The following is a 26,044-nucleotide window of genomic DNA, read 5'->3' as shown; positions in this document are numbered from 1 at the left end:
GATCCTTCCTGACTCCCTCTCTCAAAAGGGCCACAAGAGCAGCTGGTCCAGGAAAAAGGACGTTTTATTTCCATAAATACTCCTGCTGTCACTCACACACCGACCCCACTTCTGCCCATGGATAGATGGGTTAACAAAGCCCAATGAATGAAAGAGACACGCAAGAACTCCAGTGTAGGACCTCCCTTGGCCAGGAGCCCAGGAGCCCTCAGCTGGGGCCACCGCCTGGGGCATTACCTTTGGGCCAGCAGTCACATGACCCCCCTAGTCCCCCCACCCAGAGGCCTGACAGCAAAGGGGCCAGGCAGCTAGAGTGAGATCCCCAGGAGTGGGGGACAGGTGGGGGGTCTCCCCACACTGGCCCCCTGAGATGGTGACCACAGGGCCACTCAGAGAGAAAAGCTAAGAGAATCAAACCACAAACCCGAGAGTGCAAAGGGCTGGGGGTGCGGGCGTCACCCCCACAGTCACCCGGTTCCTATGGAGGAGGCCTGAGCTGGTCCCGGCTCCAGCACGGCCCCGAGTTATGGCTGGGCCTTCCCATAAGGCATAAGAGACAGGCAGGGAGGACCCCTCCCCAGGCTGGGGTCTGGAGTAGGCCTCAGGCCCTGGCCCTTGCCCGACAGCCATGCTTCTCCCCTACGACCGCAAGTCCTTCCGGGGCCGTGTGGGCCCTCCCTGCTCCAGGCTCCCACCTGTGATGACAGTCCCCACCAGTGCAAACCCAGGCCCAGCCTCCTGCTGGGTTTGGCTCCGCAGGGGAGGGGGCAAGGATGGCGGGGGCTGCAGGGGTGAGGGGAGAAGCACCAGACCCAGGGGAATATGGCTGTGGGAACACACCCAGGCCGCCATGGCCTCCACCTAGGCTTGGCAGCAGCCAGTGCCATGGCCCCTCCTCTCCCCAGCCTTCTCGGTTCTAGAGGCTCCCCCAGGTCTCTGGTGGGGGGAACTGGTCCACATCCCCCATCTCGTTGTAGGTCTGGTCACCCATGGTGAAGAGGAGCTTGTAGCGGAGGCGAACCTTCTCCTAAAGCAGAGATGGTGAAGGCAGAGGGTCAGAGCGGGAGAAGAGGCTGACCCCACCCCACGGCCACGCCCTGTCACAGCCGGGCCCCTCACTCACCTTCTGCGGGTTGGCAAGGAGCAGGACCTGTGTGATGGCTGAGGGGTGGACGATGGGGTTAAATGCTGGCAGCTCCGTGCCTGAGGGTGGCTGAAGCTTCACCTTCATGACCTGTGGAAGGTCAGAAGGCAGATTGGAGACAGCCAGCCCTGGCTCCTTGTCCCCAGTCCCTCAGGAACAAAGCCAGCCTCCTGTCCGCTCCACCCTGAGGGCCCCAGGGCCCTGCCTTTGGGTTCCCTTCTACCCCGACTCCCTGAGAGAAACAGAGGCCCCACCCCCTGCCCCAGAGAGCTGACTCCACATCCAGCCCCAAATCACCCTGCTTTGAGGAGAGAGGCACACCCAGGTCACCTTGGGGACAGCTGACTGGAAAACAATGTTGCGAATGGGCTGGGGGGCGGTGCTCAGCATGGAAACCACCACCACCAGCACGTCGGAGCGCCCAGGCAGCGGGTCTCGCGCGAAGTGGAAGAGGACCCGGAAGCCATGCTGGTCATACACGGTCACCGGCAAGATGCTGCCTGGCAGAGGAGACGGGGAGAGGTTGATGGGGGAAGGGGGCGGAGGCGGGGTGCCAAGCCTGAGCCCAAGCACGTCCGATCAGCCCCTCACACCCGGCTGACCCCAGGTGCTCGCTGCTCTGCTGAGAAAGAATGAAAAGACCCAGACCCAGCGTGCTGCCTTGACCCTGGGCAGCAGTGCAGTCAGGGGTATAGTCTGGGGCCAAGATGGGCAGGTGGACTTCTAGCGTGATGGTGGAGGCAGGACGCCCACCCTGGAACTGAGTCCTAGTCGGGCTCACGCAGTGCCGTGTGGCCACTCCTGGCATGCTGGAGTAGAAGGGCTGTGCAGGAGCTGTGGGCACGCTCTCGTTGTGTGACCCAGGCACAGTCACTCTGTTCCTCTGAGTGCAGGGTCCGCCAGGCCAAGACAGTGGCACAACTAACCAGCTCCCAAGGACTGCCCTTGTCATCGAGATGGACAGCGCTGAGAAGCCTGGCCAGCCTTCCTCTGTCTGGGTCATAGTCTGGTGCTGTAAGTGGCCCCTCTTTTGCTCCTGGGCAGAAGCACAGGCTCGGACCTGGGTCTTTATCCCTGTGGTCTTGGGGAGACCCCCCCCCCAGACCTCCCTGGGTCCTGGCCCTGCCCTTCCCGGGGAGCGATGCAGGGGCCACCCATGAGAAGTCCCCTGGAGCCACCCTGGAGTTTATTTATTCTTTTGGCCATGCTGCATGGCTGGTGGGGTCTTAGATCAAACCTGGGCCCTTGGTAGTCAAAGTGCCAAGCCCTAACCACTGGACTGCCAAGGAATTCCCCATCCTAGAGTTTCGAATGCAGTTCTGTGACACTCCAGGACCGGTAAGGAAACTGACTCCTAGGAAGGGGAAGCGTCTTACCCAGAGTCCCCCACCGAGTTGGGCAGGGCTGGGAGGGGAGCCCATCTTCCCACCTGCTGCCCCCGATCTAGCTCCCAACAGCACAAGGTAGCAGGAGGAGGGGTGCGCAGGCAGGGAGCTGCCCCAGCCGGGCCGGCCACTGCCGTGCCGCTGCCCTACTCACTGGGTTTGATGGACTCCAGAGGCACAGTGATGTTGGCCAGCGAGAGCTCGGTGGGTGTGGGCTGCTGCGGAGGCCCGGGGGGCTCAGGGGACACGGTGTGGAGCAGGCCGGTGGCACTGGAGCTGGGCAAGCTGCAGCTGCTTTTATTCTGCAGGTCCCGGAGTGTGAGCCGGGGGGCTGGCTGCTGCTTCTCCCTTATTGGGGGGATGGTGCATTGAGAGGTGAATCTTCAGGGCCCAGAAGATGAGGGGCACAGGAGCGGCTGGGGTCCTCGCGGTCCCTGACGGCTGGCTCAGACACCTCATCTCTCTGGCCTTGGCCTCCTCGCCTTGGAGCAGGCACCTCGTGCTCCCCCACCCATTTGGGTTCAGCGCCCTCCTTCCTGGCAGCTCTCTGGGTCTTAGGGGCCGGCAGGCCTGGGGGAGGGTGTGTGGGCGGGGCATGGACCCATCTCTCATACGCTCCATGCCCTGCTGGACGGGCCCTGCGTCTGCCCTGGTCACTGCTGTGTCCCTCAAGCCCTGGGCAGCACTTGGCATGCGGTGGTGTTCTGGCCATGCCATTCACTGAGCAAACCAGCACCAGGCCTCTTTCTGCTGGGCCCGGGGCAGAGGAGGGTCTGGGCAGGGCAGGCCCTCACCACCGCACTTGCTGGGACTCCGGGGGTAGCGACTGCTGCAGGAGGGTCTTCCCCAAGAGGTCGAGGTCATCCAGACCACTGCTCGCGGGCGGGGGTGTCTGCGCTGGGGGCCGACTGTCCACACTGGGGGCCGGAGTCAGGGCTGGGGCTTCCGTGCCATCGGACGACTGTCGGGTGTACAAAGGGTGCAGGGGGTGAGGCTGCGCTGAAAGGTGTCGGGCACCTGGCGCTGCCCTGGGGCCCCCTCGCCTCCTGGCAGGTGGTATCTGGGGAAGCGGCAGCAGAGGTGCAGACGACATCCCCGCGGGCCTGAGCCCCTGACTCCAAGGCCACTGGTGGCCAAGTCTGATCTGGGGTTCCACTCGAGAAAACATCCCATTTCAAGGACCTCAGCGTCACAAGAAAGGAACGGGGAGCCCCCAGCTCAACCCAAGGCTGAGACCCCAGGGAAAAGCGCTGAAAGTGAGGAGAGGCCTGCCCACCTCCCTCCATCCAGGGATGGGTGCTCCCCACCCCCACCACCCCTGCCGTGGGCCCCTCCTGCCCACCTCTCCCGTCCCTGCCTCCTCAGGCTGCCTGTCCCAGCTGCCTGCCCCACCCCTCCTACCTGGAAGCTGTTCCACCCAGCACCATCCAAGCCAGAGAGGGGTGTGGGGTCACTGAGGCCTACAAGGAAGTGAGACAGAGGTAAAGGAGCTGGGTTTGTGAGCAGAGGCAAGAGAGCTGGGGGGACTCTGTGTCAGGCCAGGGTTTCCTGGCTTCCACCCTCCCCCTGCGCCCCCTCTTCCAAGAGGCTCAGCTCAAAGGCGACAACCCCCCTCCCCATCTCAGCAGAGAGAAGCAGAAACTGAAGATCCCAAGGCCTATTCCCTGGCCCAAACACGCTTCCTCTCTTGCCGCTCAGAGGCCAATTCAACCACTAAGGGCAGGGTTGAGGTCGCCTTTGTTTGACAGTGGGCAGGTGGGAGCTGGCGCGGGGGGTGGGAGACTATGTGAGGTCTGTTTTCTCACAGATCCAGGCGGCAGGAGTCAGCATCCTGTGCCCGCCCAATGACTGACTCGACGGATACCCTCTGAGCATCAGAAGGGCGCTGGGCCCAGGCCTGACCTAGACTCTGAGCAACCCTGGGCTGGGCCGCAGGGGCCCTGAGCACAGCATGTGGATGATGGCCAGGGCAGACATAAAAGGCCTTGTCTGCCCTGACATGTGCCAAAAGGTTGGCTGACGGGGGCAAAGAGGGCAGTGGTCCCTCTGGAAGGGCCTGCTCATTGCCTGCTCGTCAGTAGAGGGGGGTAGGTCACCAGGCAGTCTGACCTCTGTCTTGTTTGTAGCAAAGCCTGAATAAGAGTGAGGCCTGGCATGCTGCAGTCCAAGGGCAGTCACAGAGTTGGACACGACCGGGCTGACGTGCTACCTGACGGGCAGAGGTGAGGGAGGCTGCAACTGCGGGGCCTCCTCGTCTGGGCACGCCTGAGACCAAGGCCCACAATGGAGACTATCAGCTCCCACACCCGAGGCAGGCACTTCAGACACGGGCCTCAATCCTCAGGTGATCTTCAAAGGTGGGTGTGGGCTTCTCATGCCTCCCTTAGGGATGAGGAAGCAGGTGCTCAGAGGGGTTAAGCAACCTGCCCATGGTCACACCACTGGAAACCCCAGAGTCTGGACGTGAGCAGAGCAAGGCCCGAAGACTGGCGTTCAGACACAGCTCTGCCACTCAGCTGTGACCTCGGGCTGGTGACAACCTTCCTGCGCCTCCGGAGACAACAGCAGCATCTGCCTCTGAGGACTGCTGTCGCTAATGAATCGGACAATTCAGACGCAGAGGCGCCGGGCGCCCTCCCGGGCAGGCGGGAAGCCTGCGCTGCCCGCCCCACCCCCACCCCGCGCCCTTCCTGCCACAGAGAACCGCTCAGGAGGAGCCCCCTTTGTGGTCCCAGGCTTCCTCCACTGCCTAGAGCTGGGGGAGCTGGGCGGCTGCTGCCCTGCCACGTCGGGTTCTGGTTCCCACATTCTCTTCACTTTGAGCAGCAAGCAGAGGAAGCTGGAGGCTCAGGGCTCTGCTGAAGTGACGGGGGTAGGGGGGGTGGACAGGAAGTGCGGAGCACACAGCCTTTCACAGGGAGGTGGCTTCGCCGCAGCCGCTGGCTGGGGGTGGGGTGGGAGCTGGGCTCACATGCCCGCTGCCAGGTCAGGTAGCTGCTGCCCAGCGCGGGCTCAGTTCTCTCGGAGTCTCCCCCGGCTCCAAAGGCAAAGGGGGCAGGTGGTGGGATTCCAATGCAGGCCTCAGGACGCACTGTGGTCAGAGCCTCCCAGGGAAGGAGTGCTGGCTGACCGGCCCGCAGAGGGGACCTCAACCTGGTCTGCTCTCCCCCTCGTCCCCCTCCGCACTCCAAGTCCTCGCTTCCCTGTCCCGGCTGATGGCCGAGTCAGAGCAGCAGACAGGCTCCCGGGGAGGCTTCAGAATCGGAGGGTCTTGCCCAAAGCCTGTGGCCCTTTGGGCAAGTGGCTCAGCTTTCGGAGCCTGGCTCTGGCATCTGTAAACCAGGGGTGCTGGCCTCACTGTGTCCTGGGCTGAGGGGAGTGGGGCTAAGATAGCAGCATGGTGTGTCAGGGGTGCCCCCGCTGGGACCCCAGCCCTCCATCGCTTCTTGGAGTCTGTCAGGTATGGGTTTTACCTCAGAACCAACTCGGGAGAACTCAGTCTGACTCGGCTTCCAAGTCACTTTCCTAACATATCCTCTGAGGCGCCTGTGACAGGGAAAGGTTTCCTGTGACAGAGCCCGACCACCTACCTCAATTTTGCCATAACTTCAGGGCCACCGTGAGGAGGTGGCTGCTAGGCTCTCGTGCTTTGACGCTCTCAGATGGGGTGGCTGCCCCTGAAAGCTGGGAACTCGAAAACTGTGTGCCCGGCTGCGTGCCCTGCTCTGCCCCAGGGTGAGCCCGTTTCCCCGCCAGGCTCAGGAGCCCCAACCCATCCAGTAGTGACTGCAGGCCTGGTCTGGGACCAGCAGGAGTCACAGAGCTCAGCTTCCCTGGAGCTTCTGGTGCTCAGAGCCTAGAGCTCCCCTCCTCTTCCTCTCAGGGGCAAGGAGATTACTGATTTTTGCCTGAGTAGCTCCCCAATTCTAGGCTCTAACCTGCTGTTGCGAAGTTCCTTTGTTTTCCCTTAGGCCACCAGAGCCTAGGTGTGGCTGGCTTATCAGAGGTGGGGCCAGCCTCACCCTTGACAGTAGGACCTGGCAGGATCTCCTTGCTTTCTCTGGGCCTCAGCCTCCTCAGCTATGAAATGGGCCTGATGCCCATTCCCCATCCTCCAGAGGACTCACAGGAGGAGGAGGAACAGGCTGACCTGATCACACTCTGAAAGCTGCCTTATGTGCCAGGGGTGTCACCCCTGACCTGCAGCTGAGCCTCTGGGCCTGGCCCCAGCCCCTTCCTCACCCAGAGACATGAGCTCATCATCAAGTAGGGAAACCGAGGTGCTGGGCTGCTCCGGGCTGGCCTGGTCGCCAGGGCGGGTGGGCACAGCTGGGTAGGTGGTGCCTGTCGGAGGGAGATCCAGGCCTGAGAGGTCCAAAAGGGCCGAGGTGCTCCCTGGGGTGGGAAAGGAGAGTCAGGCCAGCCCTGGGTGGAGAACACGCAGAGTCCCTGGGGTTGGGGAGCAGCAAGCTCCCCACCTGGCCACATCACCCTTGCCTGGGATCTGCTTGCCAGGCCCCTTCTTTGGCACGTGGTGTCCCTTCTGCACAGAACGTACTTCCTGCTTCCCTCGTACTTGGCGGATTGCCTCTTGTCCTTTAAGGCCCCTCTTAGACTCCGCTCTTTCCGGGTAGTGTCCCCCCAACCTCTCCCAACAGGGCCCATTCTAGCCTCCCCTGGCTGTCGCTTTACCCGGAGTGGAGCTGAGCTGTAATGTTTATGTGTCAAGCCCTCCCTTTGCACTTCTGATAATTAAACTAAGCCTTGGGATGTCATCCAGGCCCGTACAACAGGCGTCAGATTTGTCAAATGAAAGGGAGGCCCTCTTTCTCCAGCCTGTCCTTGCCAGACCCTCAGCCCCCTCCCCTCCACCCCGCATCCAGACTTCCTCCCCTGCAGCTGCAGGCTTGGCACAGACTCCTCCCCCAGCTCACCCAGTGGGGGGCTCCCCCATCTTAAGGGGCCACTGAGCTCTGGGACCAGTGCCCCACCCTGGATTCTGGCCGATGGGCCCTCCCAGTTCTCCCGCCACCTCCTCACCGGGGATGGAGGCAGCGGTGGCGTCGCCGTTGACCTCCTCGCCCCGCACCAGCTGCTTGTACAGGTTGATGACCTGGGTAAGGTTGTCGTTGGCTTGCAGGATCTCCGCTGGAACAGGCAGGAGGGGAGGGGCTGAGCTGAAGGACTGTGGGGGCCTCTGGTGGGGAGGGGTGCCCCACATGCATCCCAGGCCTCGGGGAGGGGCGGGGCTTGGGGGCAGCCCTTCCTGACTCTGCCTCAGGTACTTCGTGGCCCTCATCCAGTTCCCTGGCTGCCCTTGCCAGCCCCTCAACACAGACGCGGCCCTGGCCTCCAGGCCCACACACTGGCCCTGCTGTCTGGAGACCCTGGATCTCCACAGGGCTTCACTCTTTCCTGCCTTCCAGTCTTTACGCACGTCACCTCAGGGAGGCCCTCCCTCACCCCAGCCCCACACCCCAGGTCCTTTACACACGTCACCTCAGGGAGGCCCTCCCTCACCCCAGCCCCACACCCCAGGTCCTTCCCTGCGCTCCTCCGTGCCCCTTACCGCCGCCCAACAGACTGCCAGGCCCACAGCCCCAGTTCCTTGTCTCCTCTCAGGGGGAAGAGCTCCTGGGGGATTTGGCTCTATTTACTTTGGTCACTGCCATAGCCCCGGGCCTAGAACAGTGTCTGCACAAACCAGGTCCTCCAGGGCCAGGGCTGAGGGGGAGCTGAGGGGCGAGCCTCCTGGGTGCACCAGGAACTTGGCACGTGGGAGGCGCTCAGGGAACTCCACGAATGGAGGCTGAGATGGTACCCAGACCACTGCCGGGGAGGCGTGGCTCACGTGGTGGCACAGAACAAGGATAAGACCCTTACGTGTGGCCACGGGGCCCAGCTCTGGAGGCGCTCAGGCCTGAGGGACTTGCTCGTGGTTTCAAGCTCACCCTTACCAGGAGGCAGCGTCTGGAGGGAGAGCCTCTGGTCCTCCCTGGCCCTGCCACCACTCTGCTCCCTGATCTGGACAGGCCACTTCCCTCCCTGAACCCGAGCTGTGAAAAAGGAACAATTCCCCTTCCTGTGCAGCTTACAGGCAGTAAATGAGATGTCTGCCAAGGAGGGGCTTGGCCCATAGTCTCTCAGGGTCAGCCCCTCAGCTTCACTTCCTTCTTCATCAAAGTGGAGAAACCCAAGATCACTGCTGGAGAAGGGGGGGCCCCTAGTGGTAGCTCCTTCTAACTGCAGCTCACCTAAGGCCTCGTCATTGTCCTCCGTGTCACTGGCCAGTCGGAAAAGGGTGGGCCGCATGCGCTCACAGCGCTGGTACAATTCCTGGGGGCAGCAGGGCGAGCAGGTCAGGGCCGGCGGGGGCACTGGGGTGGGGGTGGGGAGCCAGTGGGGGCGGGCGCACCTTCATGAGGTCCTCGCTGCTCCGGGCCGCCGCGCCGCCCTGGCTGTGGTTCATCACCATCTCAGTCAGCAGCTTCACGTTGTTGTTCACCTCCTCGATGGCGCTCGCCCGCTTCGAGATCTTCTCCATTCGCTTCTGGTCCTGGGGAGGCATTGGCAAACAGCCCCGGAGAGCCCGGGTCAGGCCCGGACCTGAGCCAGGATGCTGCCCCCCACCACCCTGGAGGGCGCCCGCTGGGTGTGGGATCAGCCCCTGCGAAGAGCCCCTCGGGCCCCAGACAGGGCACTCTGGTCCAAGAAGCCCTTGGCCAACCCTGTGTTCACTTTTCCTCTCCTCTCGCCAACACCCTAGTCGCACAAGCTCAGCAGAATCTGCAGGGGTGGCCCAGGAATCTGTGAGTCCAGCACATTTGCCAGGTGATGCTGGAGGCCTGGGGCCTAGATCCACACCTGTGGCTCTCCACGACCCTCCCGCTCCTTGTGTCTGTCCCTTGAAAGGAGGTGCCTGTACTTGAGAGGGAAAAGGAACCTGAGTGGTCACCAACAGAGAAACTAGTGCCGGGACCCCGTGAGGTGTCTGTCAGTGTGTGGCAAGTGGCGGGGAGCTCACGGCCTTAAAAGGCTGCTGCAGAAGGGACCCTGCTATCCTGCACCTGCTCTGCTCACCCCGCATGTTACTCCCTTGTGGAATGAAAGGCGGGCTTGTGCTGTGCTGTCTGACATAGTCGCCCTCCTTGAAAGGGGCTGCCCTGACTTTCTCTGGGTTGTCAGAGCACACAGCTTACCCTAAAATAGCCCAAACGTCTGCCTCTGTGTATCTGGACTGCATACTTTTAATGACTTACCCTTATCAATAAAAAAGATTTCAGCATGCCCCCCGCAACACAGGTATACGTCCTTATGAAATACACGTATATTCTTCCTTCTCTGTATACATACTCTATCTTCAGTACAGTAAGAGCTAATTTCCTTCTAACTTTTATAGAAGAGGTAGTCAGTCTCACAGAAGCCAGCGCAGGTCAGCTCGGCTGCTGGGAAATGCTTTCTTCTGCGCTTACTGACCCTGGCTCTGCCCACAGGGTCCCCCTGACTCGGTCAGCCCTTTCTGTGCTGTCACAGCCCTTTAGCTGGGTCACCGCAGAGTTCCACACATACACACAGCTCCCCTCGGCGGCCCAGCTCAACATCCCCTCCCGCCACCTCCTTGAGCCCTGGACTCAGCTATCACCTCCTGCACCATCTCCTTGATGAGTTTGTTGGCTGCTCGGAGGTCCTCGGGGTGGGAGCTCTTCAGCAGGCGGGCCAGCATCTGTGGAGACAGAGAGACACGCTGGGACGGCACTCTCTGGGCCTGGGTCCTGTGCCGCCTCCTTTTCCTGGAGGCGGGACATGAATAAGTCACTAAGCTCTCCATGGGGTAGCAAGGATCTACTCAGAGTGGGGACGTCCCTGGCTGTCCAGGGATTAAGACTCCACTCTTCAGCCGCATGGGGTGTGGGTTCGATCCCTGGTCAGGGAGCTAAGATGCCACATGCCGAGAGGCTGATGAAATAAAATAAATGAATCCTATATATTTTTTTAAAGAACCTACTGACATCTTAATCTTATGTGGCAGCCACGAACAAGTTGCACACTGCAAATAAGTGCTTTCCACAGTGCCCAGCAGAAATAGGTTCTCCACAAATGGCGTGAAAAATTACATTAATATTGCTAGAGAACTCTTCTGGAAGGAAGTACAGGAAACTCAACAGCAGTTATCCTCTGGGACTAGACTGGGTAGAGAAGAGCTTTTTTTAATCTTACCTCTGGGCTGTTTTAAGTTCTTGCCCATGAGCACATGCTTCTTTAACAAAAAGCTAGCAAAATTACTGCTGAGAGAGTCACAGACATAAAGATAGGCAACCTGCTGATCAAGCTATGAAATGCCCTCAGACCAACCCCTCCCGGCCACCAGGCTCAGGCCTGTGTGTACCAAGTGACGGCACCGCGCGGGCAGCATCAGCACGTGTAAGGGCTTAACACCTGGCGCCTGCACCCGCCACGCAGCCGCGCTCAGTGTGAGCCTCCGATCCAGGGACAGCGCCGCCAGGGGCTGGGATCCGCTGACCCTCAAGGGGCCTGGGGTCCTCCTCTGGCCCTCCCTGAAGCTTCACCTTGGATTTCTCCTCATCTTCAAAGATCACATTCTTTGGCCGTGGTGGAGGAACAGGAAAGGTGGCGTCATCTGGCAGCTTGGGGTCGGCCTTCACGATCCCTGCAGCAGAGGGTGGTGGGGAGACTGTCTCCGGGCTGGGGCGGGACGGGGTATGGGGGACAGGCAAGGGTAGGAGGGAGCGTGGAGGACAGGCTTTCTCCAGCGTGCTGGTGCTGCCTTTCAGGGCTCAAGGTTTGCTCCTGAACCACCATGCCAAATAGCAGCCGGCAGAGGGCGTAGTTAGGAGCCTCTATTTTGAGACCATTCCATGGGGGCCACTCTCTGAAGGGAAGGCTGACTCAAACCCATGTTCCCTCCAGCCCATCTGGCCTCAGGCAGAGCCATAAAGACCACTGACTCTGCGGTCTTGAGCAGTTAAAGGGCACACCCATGATCTTGCTGCCAGGGCCCTGAAGCTGCTGAAGCCTCAGGGCAGAGCAGAGGGGGCGGTCACCCCCACCTCTGGGGCCTCACCCTGCTTCTTCAGCATCTGGTAGGCCTCTGCAATCTTCACCTCCTCGGGGAGGCCAACCGTCCAGCTGTAGAGAAGCTCCAGGATCTTGTTCTTCACCTTCTCTGATGTCCGAGAACCTAGGTACTTCAGGGATGGAGGGGAGAGGAGGCTTTGCATTGGCTGGCCTCACTCACTGCAGCCCCAACCCCAGCCCAAACCTGGCTGCCTCCCCAGGACTCCCTCTGAAACCTCAGCCTACAGGACCCTCATGTCCCACCCGACCAGCCTGGCAGAGCTCCAGGCCCTGCCGCTCCCAAGCTGAGCCGGCCCTGGGTGTCCCAGTCCCCCACCTGTTCAGTAAGGTGACAGCAGCGGGACCACGCTGGGGATGCAGAGCTGAAAGGCCCAGAGCCCAGCATCTACTCACAGTCGGCTCATGGAAGCCCTAACCTTGTGACCTCAGGAAGGAGGAGCCACCAGGCTCCTGGCTGACCAGGGAAGGAGCAGGCGTGGGACCATTTGGCCCCAGGCCCCATTCAGTTTCCCAGCAGTACACTCGGCTGAGAGAACTAGCTTTCACACTGATCTACTCCTGAGAACAGCTGCTGGGTCATTCAGCTGCTCAGGCCAAGGGATGGGCCTGAGTGAGGACGGGCGAAAGGGGTGGGCTCTCACCTACCCAACAAGGGGCTCCAAACCTGTTCGTGCCCTATGGGAGGACTCTGGGGCCTCATATCTGAGGCCTCAGGAGGCCACTCTTGTAAGTGGGGACAGGGAGACCCTCCACTAGACACCTAGGTGGGACACCAGGGCACCCCGCCCTGGTGCCCAGACCTGCCATGGCTAGGTCTGCAGGGAGAGAGCTCAGACCTGAGCAGCCCGCATTAGGGAAGCTGTCTTTCATTGCAGTCATTCCTCCCTAAGCGCCGAGCGGCTCCAGAGTCAGCCAGCCACCGGGCAGCCTGGGACATTCTTCCTAGAAGCCCAGCTGTCCTGAATTCAGCTGTGTGAAGACCCTCGACAAAGGGTCTGTGTTTGTGCCAGGTCAGGAGGAGGGCAGTCACCCTCCTCTCTTGATCTGGGATCCTCACTGCTCAACCCTCCATGGCAGCACAGGTCTGAGCATATGGTAGAGACACCCACCTTGGGAGACACAACCTTGATGAGCTCGTTGAGGAAGCGGAACTTGCCCACCTCGTCGTGGAACCTTTTGCCGCAGCTCTTCATGCATGTTTCCAGCACCTGGGGGGGAAGGTGTGAGGTACGGGGGCCCCTGGGTGGGTCAGGGGAGGCAGCCTCTCTCCTACACCTCAGCCAGGGCCCAGAAGTCCAGAGACCAGCCGTGAGAAGGGAGAAAATGATTTGAGGAAAAAAAGGGATTCTGAGGTTCAGAGACCCCTGAGATTGATCACCACCCCTGGAAGACAGGGCCGGGCCACTCTGAGAGCCTGGTGACACCCAACTCACATCACTAACTTAGTCCCTTCATGGCCTGGCCACATCTGAGTACCACTTGCAAATTATTTTCTTACTATTTTCCTTTGATGTTTTTTTGGAAACGTAAATAGGCACCATCAACCTCAGCCTCATCCTAAGCCATACATACGTGAAATCAGAGAACATGTGAGGAGAGGAAAAAAACACCGAAACCCTAACATGTTAAAACAAACACCTAACTATTAACAGGGTGCCTGGTGTTGCCGTGTCTGGAGGCCATCAACAGGCTGGCCTTGTCGGGCCCCACAATGCATCCGGGAGCTCTATAAACACGAAGATTCCTGGATGCACACACTACAGGTGTGCTGGTCAGCAGGTCTGGAGTGGGGCCCTGAGTCAGCTTCCAGAAGATCTGAGGGACAGCTGGAGCTGGGAATCCCCGGACCAGATGACCGAGGGCTTCCTTCCTGCAAGAGGCCTACCTGTGCAGGGTCTGGGATGGGAGGCCAGCCAGCTGGTTCACTGGTTGCCATGCGGTGCTCAAAGGCTGGCACACACCCTTACTCTAGGCCATCTTGGCACAATTCCCTTGGGCTCTAAAGAGGAGCCTGATGGGACCCCAAAAACCTCAGTCTCCCCCCCACCCCACCCCTGGTGCCATCCACGTGGTCAGGGACAGACGGCACTGTTTCTCCTTCTCCTCACCGTCAGGGCCTGGACTGCCTCCCACTCCTGCGGGGACTGGATCTTGTGGGCCAACAGCCGAGTGGCAAGTGGAGGCCTGGGGGAGAGGAAGAGCAAAGAGCCAGACTAGTCACAGAGCCCCAGGCACCGTGAGAGTGCTGCCACTCTTCCCCCCAGACCTGAAGTCTGCAGAGGCTCCTGCAGGGCACGTGCAAAGGCCCAGCTCCCTCTTCGGACTGACTGGGGCCAGAGACTCTGGCACAACAGGGCAGGTCCTGGCAGGGCGCACAGGGCGGCAGCCTCTGAAAGGCACCAGCTCAGCTCCTTGGCTGGCTCTACTGAGGACTATGACTCGCGTACCCTTGGGTGGCTATAGAGACAAGTACCGAAACAGGGGCCCAGCCAGGGCGCAGAACGCGGCAATGTGCCCAGAACATTCTGCTGGGAGAATGGTGACATCACCTACCAGATCCTAACACAGACATGCCCACGGTCTACAGGGGCCCAGCCAGGGAGCAGAACGCGACAATGTGCCCAGAACATTCTGCTGGGAGAATGGCGACCTCACCTGCCAGATCCTAACACAGACATGCCCACGGTCTACAGGGGCCCAGCCAGGGCGCAGAATGCGGCAATGTGCCCAGAACGTTCTGCAGGGAGAATGGCGACCTCACCTGCCAGATCCTAGCTGTCACCAGTGACAGCAACAGCTAACACATACTGAGTGCTTCATGTGCAAGGCGCCTCACCTCCATTTTCCTGCCTAAGCTCCTAAGAGCCCCCTGAGGCAGGTAGCACTATCACGCCCACTTTACAGGTGCAGAGATGGAGGGTCAGAGGCATCCAGTACTGGCCCAGGCCACCCCCTAACTGAAGGGATGGGATCGGGCCCGAGCAGCTGGTCTGGGGACCACGCACGTCATGGTCCACACGGCATCCTGAGCGGAGCGCCTGCACTTATGAGGGGTGCAGCGGAGGTGAAGCATGCTGGGCTGCGCTCCTCGAACTTCAGCACCACCTGGGAGCCCGCTAACAACATCCCCCTCAAGCTCTCTGCCGAGTGGTCCAAGCCTGGACGCACCACCAATGGACAGTTTTGACAAGTACACCGTGTGGGTTTCATGCAGGCAGTTCAGGCTCTGCCTTGAGCAGAGGGTACCCCAACTGGGGAGCATGCAGTTCTCTGGCAGGTCCTCCCCAAACAAGCCTGGGCATGAGTCAGGGAGCCTTGAGCCTCATCAGGTCTGTGAGATCTTAGGGCAACTGCTGAGTTCCCTGAGCCTCAGTTTCTTCACCTGTAAAATGGGTCCAGTAAGGCCTACCTCAGAGGGTGGTAGAGAGTGCCTGCTGCCATCATTAATCTGGGAGCTCACTAAGAATGCAAACTGGGTCTCACCCCACCCTCATCTCTGCCCAAGGCCAGGTCTGGAGGGTGCACGGCAGGTGCTGAGCACATGAACAAAGGACAGGGAAGTCACCTACCCCTCAAAGTCCTCGCTGAGCTGCTCACAGAAGCCGTTGATGCTGGCCCAGTTCAGCTCCTTGTTCAGGGGGTTTGTGGCTCTGTCTGGAGGAGAACAGAGGGGTACTGCAACCTGGCAAAAGGATACCCCTGCCTCTTTCAGTTCCTGCCCTGGGGTACCTCTGAGCACACGGAAAGGCCTCTCCTTGACTCCCTACCCCAACGGCCCCAAGAACCCAGCACTGACGTCCATCAGGTCACAGCACAGAGGACCTGCTGGCCTCTGGCATCCCCTCGCAGCTTCTCCCCAAAGGGCCCCACGTCGAGGGAGAGTGCTCAGGGCCTGTTCCCTTACTGTCACTTCTGCTGTAAGCCTCTGCGCCTATCCAACCACACCTCCTCTGATTCTGCTCCTAAAATGCCCCCGTAATTCTCACGGAATTCACTCTCAGAGGAGATCTAGAAGTATGGGAAAAACAGCCACGGTTCCAAACACAAGGAGCTTCGCAGCTGGGAAGTGGGCCAAGGGCAGCTAGGTTCTTAGTACAAGGTGACAGAGTGAGGCAAAAGGGTCATGGGAACTGGGAACCAGGGGAAGGGACTCAGGGGAGGCTGCCCGGAAGGGGCAGCACAAGAGGGAGTACCAGGCTGGGGATAACATGGCTTGGAACAGCTCAAGGGCTGCATGTGAGAAGAGCTGTGGATGACAGCGCAGGGCAAGGCATGAGGGGCGTGACCAGGTATGCCTCCTCCTTATCTAAGGACATGCCTGCCCGGGGCAGCACTGCCGGGGCAGCGTGCGCCTGTGTCCCCCCAGACCTGACCCTCGCTGCGGGCCCAGGTCTGCCACTGCGTCGCGTCACATCAGTCTCCCCCAGTAAATGAGTGAATGGACACGGGCGCGGCGGCAGGCTGGCAGGGAGAGGTTCCGGGGGAATTCGAATCCAGAGTGGGCGGTGGCTAGGAAAGGGCCAACAGGAAGGGGTGGTAAGCAAGGCCAGACAGAGCCGCCTGACCGCCCCCCGCCAGTGCCAGTCAAACAACAATTGAAGATAAACAAGATCCTACTGCAGAGCACAGGAAAGGACATTCAGTATCCTGGGATAAACCACAATGAAAGGAATATTAAAAAGAAGGTATGTATGTGTAGAACTGAGTCACTGTGCCAAACAGCAGAAATGATCCCAACACTGTAAGTCAGCTATCCTTCAATAAAAGGAAAACACACACACACACACAAAAACTGTTAAGTCAGTCAGAACTTTCCCGAACCTCCATTTCCCCATTTGTAAAGTTGCGGCAAAATTAGGAATGATTTGGGATGACAACATACTCTACCCAGGGGGAGCGGCGGGGGCAGCCAGAGCTGGATCTCTGTCACCTCCCAGCCTGTCCCGGTCAGTTCCACCCCAGCCTGAGGACTGCGCGGGGGCTGTGGAGGGAACAGCCCAGGAGGTGGGACACAGGAGCTGTGGCCAGGGGCAGGTTGGGGACTCGGCGTGTGGCGCCTGCCTATTTGGGGTCCTGTGCTATGGCGGGAGGCCTGGTGCCCTAGGGTCTCAGAGCCTGGCAACCAATCATTCAATGCATATTTATTCAATAAATATTTTGAGTGTGGGGCTGTGGCAGTGAACAAAACCCCCATCCTCCTGGAACTCAACGGCTCAGCATAGGAAACACTGACTGCTCAGACAAGCCACCACACACGGTGCTGTACACTGCTGCAGAGTGCTGTTAAGAAAAACAGAGCATTAAAAAAAAAAAAAAAAGGAAAAGAAACTCAGAGCAGAGAGACGGTATAGACAGCATGTGTGTGTTTGTGGGGGTTGCTGCCCTCTGGGATGGCCCTCAGAGGTCCAGCTGAGCGGAGACCTGAATGAAGCATTTTCCCTGTGTACACGTCTCTGTTCTTGGAGCCCTGCAGAGCCCTGCAGTCCCTGGGAGAAATGAAGCCCCTGCTGACCACTCAGGAATGCCAGAAATAGCTGCCCTCCCCCCACCCCCCCAGCCATCAGCTCTGCCTCCCAGTCCTGCAACACGGACAGAGCCTGGGTAACATCAGTCTGCAGTTAGAAAGATAGCATGGGGCTGGACATTGCCTACTCAGTGACACCCAGCTGGGGGAACCTAAAACAGGAAGTCTCTTAAAGTGTCAAGAGACACGTGAGTCTGAGTGAGTTCCAGAGTCTGCTCCTAAGTCAGAAGCCAGGAAGGATGAAGCAGTGGCATCACAGGACATCTTCTCTGTATCTGGTTCAGAGCAAGGGCCTCTGGGTCCAAGGAGATCTGACCAACCTGTCTGGGCCTGGCCCTCAACTCCCAGCCCTCTTAGCTCTACCTGGGGGGAGCACTTCCCCCAGCAGGCCTCAGCGCAGAACACCCAGGGAAGGAGGTGTTTCACAACAGGGCGTGACTCCACTTTGTCACTTTACAGTGGTGACAATGTCATATTTTACCCAACAAAGCTACTCTTCACCCCCAATCACTGCAAGGAAAGAGCTTACAATTTTGCCAGGGTACCAACAGGAAGAAAAAGAGAAAACACCCTCAGCTCCAGTCTATCAGAGTTCAGCCTCCTGCTGAGACGAAACTCCCTGGCCTCTCAGAGAACGTCCACTGTTGCTAACCCTGACACCATTCTGTATCACCCATGGCTCAAGGCCTGCCTCTAGTCAGATCTGTCAGTCAGGGCCCTGCCCATCCCCCACCCCCAAGTGATGGTGGAGACCTGGACACTTGTGGCATTCCAGAACCATCTCGATCGCCGCTGAGTGCTTCCTTTCCATGCCCTCCCCCTCCACTGGCCAGACTGACTGTGAAACATCCGTGGAGATAGCGTGGTTCTGAGACCAACCTCCAGATTCAACGCTGCACAAGACCGGCTTAAAAGGGGTTGTCCATAATCCCAAATCACCCTGGGTGGCTCCCTGGTGTGCCTGGGACCAAAGGGCTGAGCTGAGGTTGGACCCAGAGGCTTCCCTGCAGCCCTGGTGCAGACGTGAGTGGAAAGGAAGAGCTGTCACTAGTCCAGGGAGAAGCAAGCCGGCTCTGAGGAGCCGAGTCCAGAGTGGGTTATGAGAGGCGAGGATCTTCTGCAGTGTGAGACAGGGAGGCCAGATGGACCATGGCGGGGCCAGCACTCAGAAGCCGAAGGAGAGGGAAGCTGGGTCTGAGGTGACACAGGGAGGGACGCACGGGCCTTTGGAGGAAACTCGGTGAGAGGCAGAAAAAGAGTTTGTGGTGGGGGTGCAGAAATCTGAGGGACTGGACTGAGGATAGTGATACAGAACTTGAAATTACTTCTGGAGTTTGAGACGGGACCCTCCCAAGCCTGTGGAGTTCAGGGGTTTCTATGTGGCCAGAACTTGGGGGGGGGTTCCATGGGTTAATGGGTCCTACCTTCCTGGGTGGGGAAACAACCGAATATGAGTTGCAAGCTCAAGGAACAGATAGGAGGGAGTCCCATCAGGCACCGCCAGAAAGTGGAGGATTCGGGGCTTTAATGGGAACAGGGTCCCTCCCTCCTGGGTGTGTGGTGCAGCCCTCGGGGACGCTCGCCGAGCGTCCAGGGAATGACTTGGGTGTCCGCTCCGCGGATAACTCTGGGCCCGAGGAGGCTGTAGGCTGCACTCTCCATCCCGGGCGTTCTGGGCGCCGAGCTGGGGGCAGCTCACTCGGCCCCGGGGGTCGAGGCCCAGGAATCGGAAGGATGGGAGGCACTTGCTCCCACTGCGGGTCCATGCAGCTGGTGGGGGTTTCCCTCCTTCACCCCAGGGTCTGAGGTTTGGGTTTTGGGACACCGCCCCTTACCGGGCCGGGGGCGGAGCGTGAGGAGGGGGCGCCCTGTACCCCGCCCCCGTCGGGAAGGGGACCGCCTAATGCCCCCGGTTCCGGTTCCGGTCCGGCCCGCGCCCCTCCCGGACACTCACTGATTCGCGCCTCCAGAGTCTCCGGCTCCATCGCGGGCTCCATCGGCCACAGGCCCCCAGCCTCGGCACCGCCCCCCGCCCCCCGCCGCTCTCGCGGGACCTCCTTGGCACCGCCCTCCGCCGATTAAAGGGGCAACGTCCGTCCCGACAAGCTGGAGCGGCGCGCAAGAGCATTCGGCACCATAGAGATGAAGACGGGCTTTCCTAGAGCGTCACCTGTTCTCCCAACCCCTCCAAGCGGCGTCAACGTCGCGAGAGCGACTCGCCTCCTGCCTTGTTCAGAGCGCTCGGGAACGAGAGAAAGCCGAGGTACTCGGGACTGAGGGCTGCACCATGGAAACCCTGCGGGACGCTCTAAATCGCTGTGCGTCACGGAGATGCCTATGACCGCTTCCGGAAGAACGTTCCGGGGCCATGTTTCTGAGGGGCTCTGAGGTCACTTCCGGATCCCTGAGCGGATATTCCGCTTAGCTGCGAAAGTGGGGAAGGGGTCCTTAAAAGGGCAATGGCATCTTGGCCGCTGTGAAAATGACGTTTGAGTGCTTACAGTGTTCCAAGCACTGTTTTTAAGTACTGTTTTAATGATTTGCTATTTCTCACAACGTGAACCAGATAGTTTGAGATCACACGTGGCCGAGACTGAACCCTGTGCTATCTCCTGCATTCAGTCTGCAGTCAGTTCCTGCACTCTATTCATCTTGCTCTGGGACAGGCGCTGAAACCGAAAGACAAGGCCAGATATTACACAACAGGATGGGGGAAGCCCAGGGATAACGGCAACACAGGAGGGACTCCCTACCCCAAACTGGGGCGGGGATAGGGGATTGGGGGGTGTCTTGTCAGGAGGTTTCCACAGAGAAGGTGATGTTTAGCTGAAAGACAGTCAGAATTCTCCCAGTAAACCTGGTGTGGAAAGGTACCCCAGGTGGGGGGAACCAAACATTTCAGGATTCACAGGATAGAAAGAGGATGATGAGGTCAAATAATTCAGAGTAGTTTAATACGGCTCCAGAAGTTGTTGGCCTGGAAATAGGTTGGGGCAAGATCACGCAGCTCCTGCGTTTAGCTTTTTTTCTTGTAAACTATGCTGGGGGTGTCGTTAAAGAGTTTCAACGAGTGGTGATGACAAAGTCAGGCTTTTGTTTTAGAGAGATCCAGGCGCAACAGTGAGAGAAAGACAGTGACGGGTGCTGGACTGAAATCAAGGAGGGCGGAATGAACAGACTTCCTAGGCTCGGTGTCTTTTCTGCCGTTTCTCCATCACAGACCCTCTTCATCTGTTTTTTCCCACCCGCGGCCGGAGGGAGCCCGGTTTCCAGGGCCATCCGGGTCCGTCGCCCCCTGGCGGCCCGTCGGGGAACTGACCCATGGTATCCACTCAAGCCTCCCGGTCTTCGGTCTTCGGAGGGTTAAAGCGGAGACCGAAACGGAATCTGGCGATTCCGGTTCTGCTTGGCCATCGCCCTGGCAAGCGACCTCGATTCACCTTGCCGAACCACGGTGACCTCATCAGGGAGTTGCGAGGCATGTGCTGGGTCAGTTTTCCCCCTAAACTCAACCATTCAGCAGACTGGGATGTTTTTTAAGATTCTCCCCCACAGGCCATTAAAATTGTACAGGAAAATGATACGTATGTTTATTGCATTCCTCAATAAAAGCTGTAACATAAAATGTGCTTAGAGCTCTTTTCCTTTGTTTCTTTTATTACTGAAATGAATTATTACAGAAATAAAATGCAACCGCACTTACCACATTGATTTAACGGTATATACACGCTGTCAAGACTCACTTTTTAAAGATGGCATAGATCCGACCAAGGTTCAAATTCTGACTTGATTGCTTTCTAAACTGTGTAACCTAGGACAAGTAACATAGACTCCCTAGATCTCAGGCTTCTCATCTGAAACTTGGTTGTGAGAATTCAATGGATGGGTGTCTGCAAAGTGAATCCCCAGTACATGCTCTCCAGTACCACTTTCTCTGCTGAACTTTTCTCCTTAGCACTTATTTCCACTGTCTATTTCCTTTTTCTCGTTGTGTTTTCTGTCTTTTCCCCCCACTGGAATGTAAGCTCTGTGAGGATGAGGAATCTCAGCTATGTGGTTCACCCGTGTATCCTCAAGGCTTGAAAGAGTAGCTGACACATAGGTGTTCAATCAACACCCATTGAATAAGTGAATGAGTTGAAACTATTATTCATAAGCTTTATGGATGGAAGGGTGCAGGAACGTGCTCTGCATTGCCCAGGGAGTGTGTGTTGTATTGTGTGTGTGTGTGTGTGTGTGTGTGTGTGTGTGTGTGTGTGTGTGTGAGGGAAAACAGATCCTACCTTTAATGAAGGCTCTAGGCTTGCCTCACTAAGTCCTGGAGAGCAAGGATTGGCGAGGGAGACAGGAAGTGACTATGAAGGTAAGGCCTGGGCCCAGACTTGGGGGAGGGGGAGTCAGCATAGAAGGTCTGGAAGGAAGGATCTGAGGATGGTGAAAGGAAGGAGGACCAACACAGGAAACAGGAAATGCAGGAACTGGGCCTTTGGCAGCTGTCCTCATCTTTGCCGTTTGCAAATGTGTTCCTCTGAGTGACCTGGGGAACCCCTAGGAGTGGATGGACAAGTAGACCTGAGTTGTCCATGAAGCAGCTATAACTAACCCAACTGTTGCTCTCCCTGAGGTGACTACCTGTCAAAATCCCCTGAGGAGCTAATGCAGAATTCAGGCTCCTGGGCAGTTTAAGTAGGACTCTGGGTGTGTGGCCCAGGAATCTGCACTCCAAAGTTAGCCTTATTGTGTGCTCAGTTCCAGTTCCAGTACTTTGGCCACCTCATGCGAAGAGTTGACTCATTGGAAAAGACTTTGATGTTGGGAGGGATTGGGGGCAGGAGGAGAAGGGGACGACAGAGGATGAGATGGCTGGATGGCATCACTGACACGATGGACGTGAATCTGAGTGAACTCCAGGAGTTGGTGATGGACAGGGAGGCCTGGCGTGCTGTGATTCATGGGGTCGCAAAGAGTCGGACACGACTGAGCGACTGAACTGAACTGAACTGATGCTCAGTTCACCCCCTGTTCCCTGAACCCCCTTTGCCTGCTCTGGTTCCTCAAGGACCTTAGATCCAAGATGTGCCCGTCTAGGGTAACACAGACCCATCCCGATGGTCTGACTTTGCAGTGTGGACAATCAGCTGCAACTTAGTGAGACTCTGGTTCCCTACAGCCCCCTGCCCCAGCTCTTGGTAACATCAGCATCTCCCAGCTCAGAGCTCAGATATACCAGATTGGGTCACACTTGCTGTGTGACTGAGTTGTGTGCCAACAAGTTTGGAGAATAAGGGACTGGGGACTGAAAGGTCTGAGCAGCCCCATCCCCGCTCCCATCCCTCTAAACCCATACCCTTTACTAGCAGGTAGGAAGAACTGGTTTTTACAGGAGGGTATGGAATGGGTGAGTTTAACTCAAATGACCATTATATTTACTACTGTGGGCAAGAATCCCTTAGAAGAAATGGAGTAGCCATCATAGTCAACAAAAGAGTCTGAAATGCAGTACTTGGATGCAATCTCAAAAACAACAGAATGATCTCTGTTCATTTCCAAGGCAAGTCTATGCCCCAACCAGTAATGAAAAGATAGCCTTTTCATTATAGGGGACTGGAATGCAAAAGTAAGAAGTCAAGAAATACCTGGAATAATAGGCAAATTTGGCCTTGGAGTACAGAATGAAGCAGGGCAAAGGCTAATAGAGTTTTGCCAAGCGAACACACTGGTCAGAGTAAACACCCTCTTCCAACAACACAAGAGAAGACTCTACACATGGACATCACCAGATGGTCAATACCAAAATAAGATTGATTATATTCTTTGCAGCCAAAGATGGAGAAGTTCTATACAGTCAGCAAAAACAAGACTGGGAGCTGACTGTGGCACAGACCATGAAGTCCTTATTGCCAAATTCAGACTCAAATTGAAGAAAGTAGGGAAAACCGCTAGACTATTCAGGTATGACCTAAATCAAATCCCTTACGATTATGCAGTAGAAGTGACAAATAGATTCAAGGCATTAGATCTGATAGACAGAGTGCCTGAAGAACTATGGACGGAGGTTTAAGACATTGTACAGGAGGCAAGGATCAAGATCATACCCAAGGAAAAGAAATGCAATAAAGCAAAATGGTTGTCTGAGGAGGCCTTAAAAATAGCTGTGAATAGAAGAGAAGTGAAAGGCAAAGGAGAGAAGATATTCCCATTTGAATGCAGAGTTCCAAAGAATAGCAAGGAGAGATAAGAAGCCTTCCTCAGTGATCAATGCAAAGAAATAGAGGGGAAAAATAGAATGGGAAAGTCTAGAGATCTCTTCAAGAAAATTAGAGATAACTTGGGAAAATTTCAGGCAAAGATGGGCACAATAAAGGACAGAAATGGTATAGACCTAACAGAAGCAGAAGATATTAAGAAGAGGTGGCAAGAATACACAGAAGAACTGTACAAAAAAGATCTTCACAACCCAGATAATCACAATGGTGTGATCACTCACCTAGAGCCAGACATCCTGGAGTGTGAAGTCAAGTGGGCCCTAGAAAGCATCACTACAAACAAAGCTCATGGAGGTGATGGAATTCCAGTGGAGCTATTTCAAATCCTAAAAGATGATGCTGTGAAAGTGCTGCACTCAGTATGCCAGCAAATTTGGAAAACTCAACAGTGGCCACAGGACTGGAAAAGGTCAGTTTTCATTCTAATCCCAAAGAAAGGCAATGCCAAACAATGTTCAAACTACCACACAATTGCACTCATCTCACACACTAGTAAACTAATGCTCAAAATTCTCTAAGCCAGGCTTCAACAGTATGTGAACCATGAACTTCCAGATGTCCAAGCTGGATTTAGAAAAGGCAGAGGAACCAGAGATCAAATTGCCAATATCTGCTGGATCATGGAAAAAGCAAGAGAGTTTCAGAAAAACATCTATTTCTGCTTTATTGACTATGCCAAAGCCTTTGACTGTGTGAACCACAACAAACTGTGGAAAATTTTGAAAGAGATGGGAATACCAGACCACCTGACCTTCCTCTTGAGAAATCTGTATGCAAGTCAGGAAGCAACAGTTCAAACTAGACATGGAACAAAAGACTGGTTCCAAATAGGAAAAGGAGTATGTCAAGGCTGTATATTGTCACCCTGCTTATTTAACTTATATGCAGAGTACATCATAAGAAACACTGGGCTGGAAGAAACACAAGCTGAAATCAAGATTGCTGGGAGGAATATCAATAACCTCAGATACGCAGATGACACCACCCTTATGGCAGAAAGTGAAGAGGAATTAAAAAGCCTCTTGATGAAAGTGAAAGAGGAGAGTAAAAAAGTTGGCTTAAAGCTCAACATTCAGAAAACTAAGATCATGGCATCTGGTCCCATCACTTCATGGCAGATAGATGGGGAAACAATGGAAACAGTGGCTGACTTTATTTTGGGGGGCTCCAAAACCACTGCAGATGTTGATTAATTAAAAGATGTTTACTCCTTGGAAGAAAAGTTGTGACCAACCTAGACAGCATATTAAAAAACAGAAACACTACTTTGCCAACAAAGGTCTGTCTAGTCAAGGCTATGGTTTTTCCAATAGTCATGTATGGATGAGAGTTGGACTATAAAGAAAGCTGAGCGCCAAAGAATTGATGCTTTTGAACTGTGGTGTTGGAGAAGATTCTTGAGAGTCCCTTGGACTGCAAAGAGATTCAACCAGTCCATCCTAAAGGAAATCAGTCCTGAATATTCATTGGAAGGACTGATGCTGAAGCTGAAACTCCAATACTTTGGCCATCTGATGCGAAGAACTGACTCATTTGAAAAGACCCTGATGCTGGGAAAGATTGAGGACAGGAGGAGAAGGGGACGACAGAGGATGAGATGGCTGGATGGCATCACCGACTCAATGGACATGAGTTTGAGTAAACTCCGGGAGTTGGCAATGGACAGGGAAGCCTGGCGTATGGGGTCGCAACTGAACTGTGGCCACAGAGGCCGATATTATGACCCTCCCTCTACTGGCTGGAAGGAAACTAGGGACCGTGGATTTCACCAATAGGGAGGCAATATGCAAATATTGCCCTGCGTTAATTGGTTGATGGACAGATGCGTACCATTCATTCTCGAGTTCTGAGACGCGGCTTGGAGCGCAGCTTTGAGGTAGAGGTTACACATGGAAGCAATTATTGAGCTCCCACCTTGTGCCAAGTCCTGAGTCAGGGAATACAGAGGCGAATAACAGGGGCAGGCGCCGCCCTTATGGCACTTGCATTCTAGTAAACTGATATGTGTTAGTCGCTCAGTCCTGTCTGACTCTGTGACCCCATGGACGGTAACCCATCAGGCTCCTCTGTCATTAGAATTCTCCAGGCAAGAATACTGGAGTGGGTTGCCATTTCCTCCTCCAGAGGATCTTCCCGACCCCGGGATCGAACCCGCGTCTCTTAGGTCTCCTGCATTGGCAGGCGGGTTCTTTACAGCTATTGCCACCTGGGAAGACTACATAGCATATAGGTGCACTCAATAAATGCTGAAGAAAGTTCCGAGTGGTGACCACTATTGTCATATTGGGAGAGTCCCTCAATTCTGTTCCCTAGACTTAGAATTTGGGTCCTACACCTCTTTTCTCCCTTTTCCCAAAGCTTATAGCTTCAGACTTTCTGTCTTCCCTTCTCTCTCCCTTGGAGCTTTGCCCACTGGTATTTTGATTCCCTGCCTCAGGGGACAAGGACTCCAAGCACAGCAGGAAAGACGTGGATAAACTCCAAGAAAGGACTTCCTTGTCTTTCTGTCAGAGTTGCAGCTGCTGCGGGGAGGGAACTGGATATACTTCCCACTGATTTAGAAAATTCCAGAGCTGGAAGAAAGCTTCGAGATAACATAACATATCATGTCCAGAGCTTTTCAACCTTT

General features: G+C 56.5%; 1 protein-coding gene across 1 annotated transcript; it reads right to left on the bottom strand.

Moving 5' to 3' along the window:
- On the bottom strand, positions 47-20,766 carry GGA1 (golgi associated, gamma adaptin ear containing, ARF binding protein 1). Its single transcript, XM_018048733.1, has 17 exons — positions 19,104-20,766; positions 15,195-15,279; positions 13,734-13,809; positions 12,735-12,833; positions 11,612-11,735; positions 11,097-11,197; positions 10,172-10,252; positions 8,945-9,085; positions 8,784-8,865; positions 7,570-7,677; positions 6,772-6,924; positions 3,931-3,989; positions 3,324-3,490; positions 2,684-2,877; positions 1,475-1,644; positions 1,124-1,234; positions 47-1,027 (listed from the first exon to the last, which is right to left on the bottom strand). The coding sequence occupies exons 1-17, from the start codon at positions 19,144-19,146 to the stop codon at positions 917-919; spliced, it is 1,905 nt and encodes a 634-aa protein (XP_017904222.1). The 5' UTR covers positions 19,147-20,766; the 3' UTR covers positions 47-916.

Source organism: Capra hircus, chromosome 5, assembly GCF_001704415.2.
Source record: "Capra hircus breed San Clemente chromosome 5, ASM170441v1, whole genome shotgun sequence".
Lineage (NCBI taxonomy): Eukaryota > Metazoa > Chordata > Mammalia > Artiodactyla > Bovidae > Capra > Capra hircus.
Note: the sequence above shows the minus strand (reverse complement) of the source record. Positions and strands in the feature narration are given on the sequence as shown.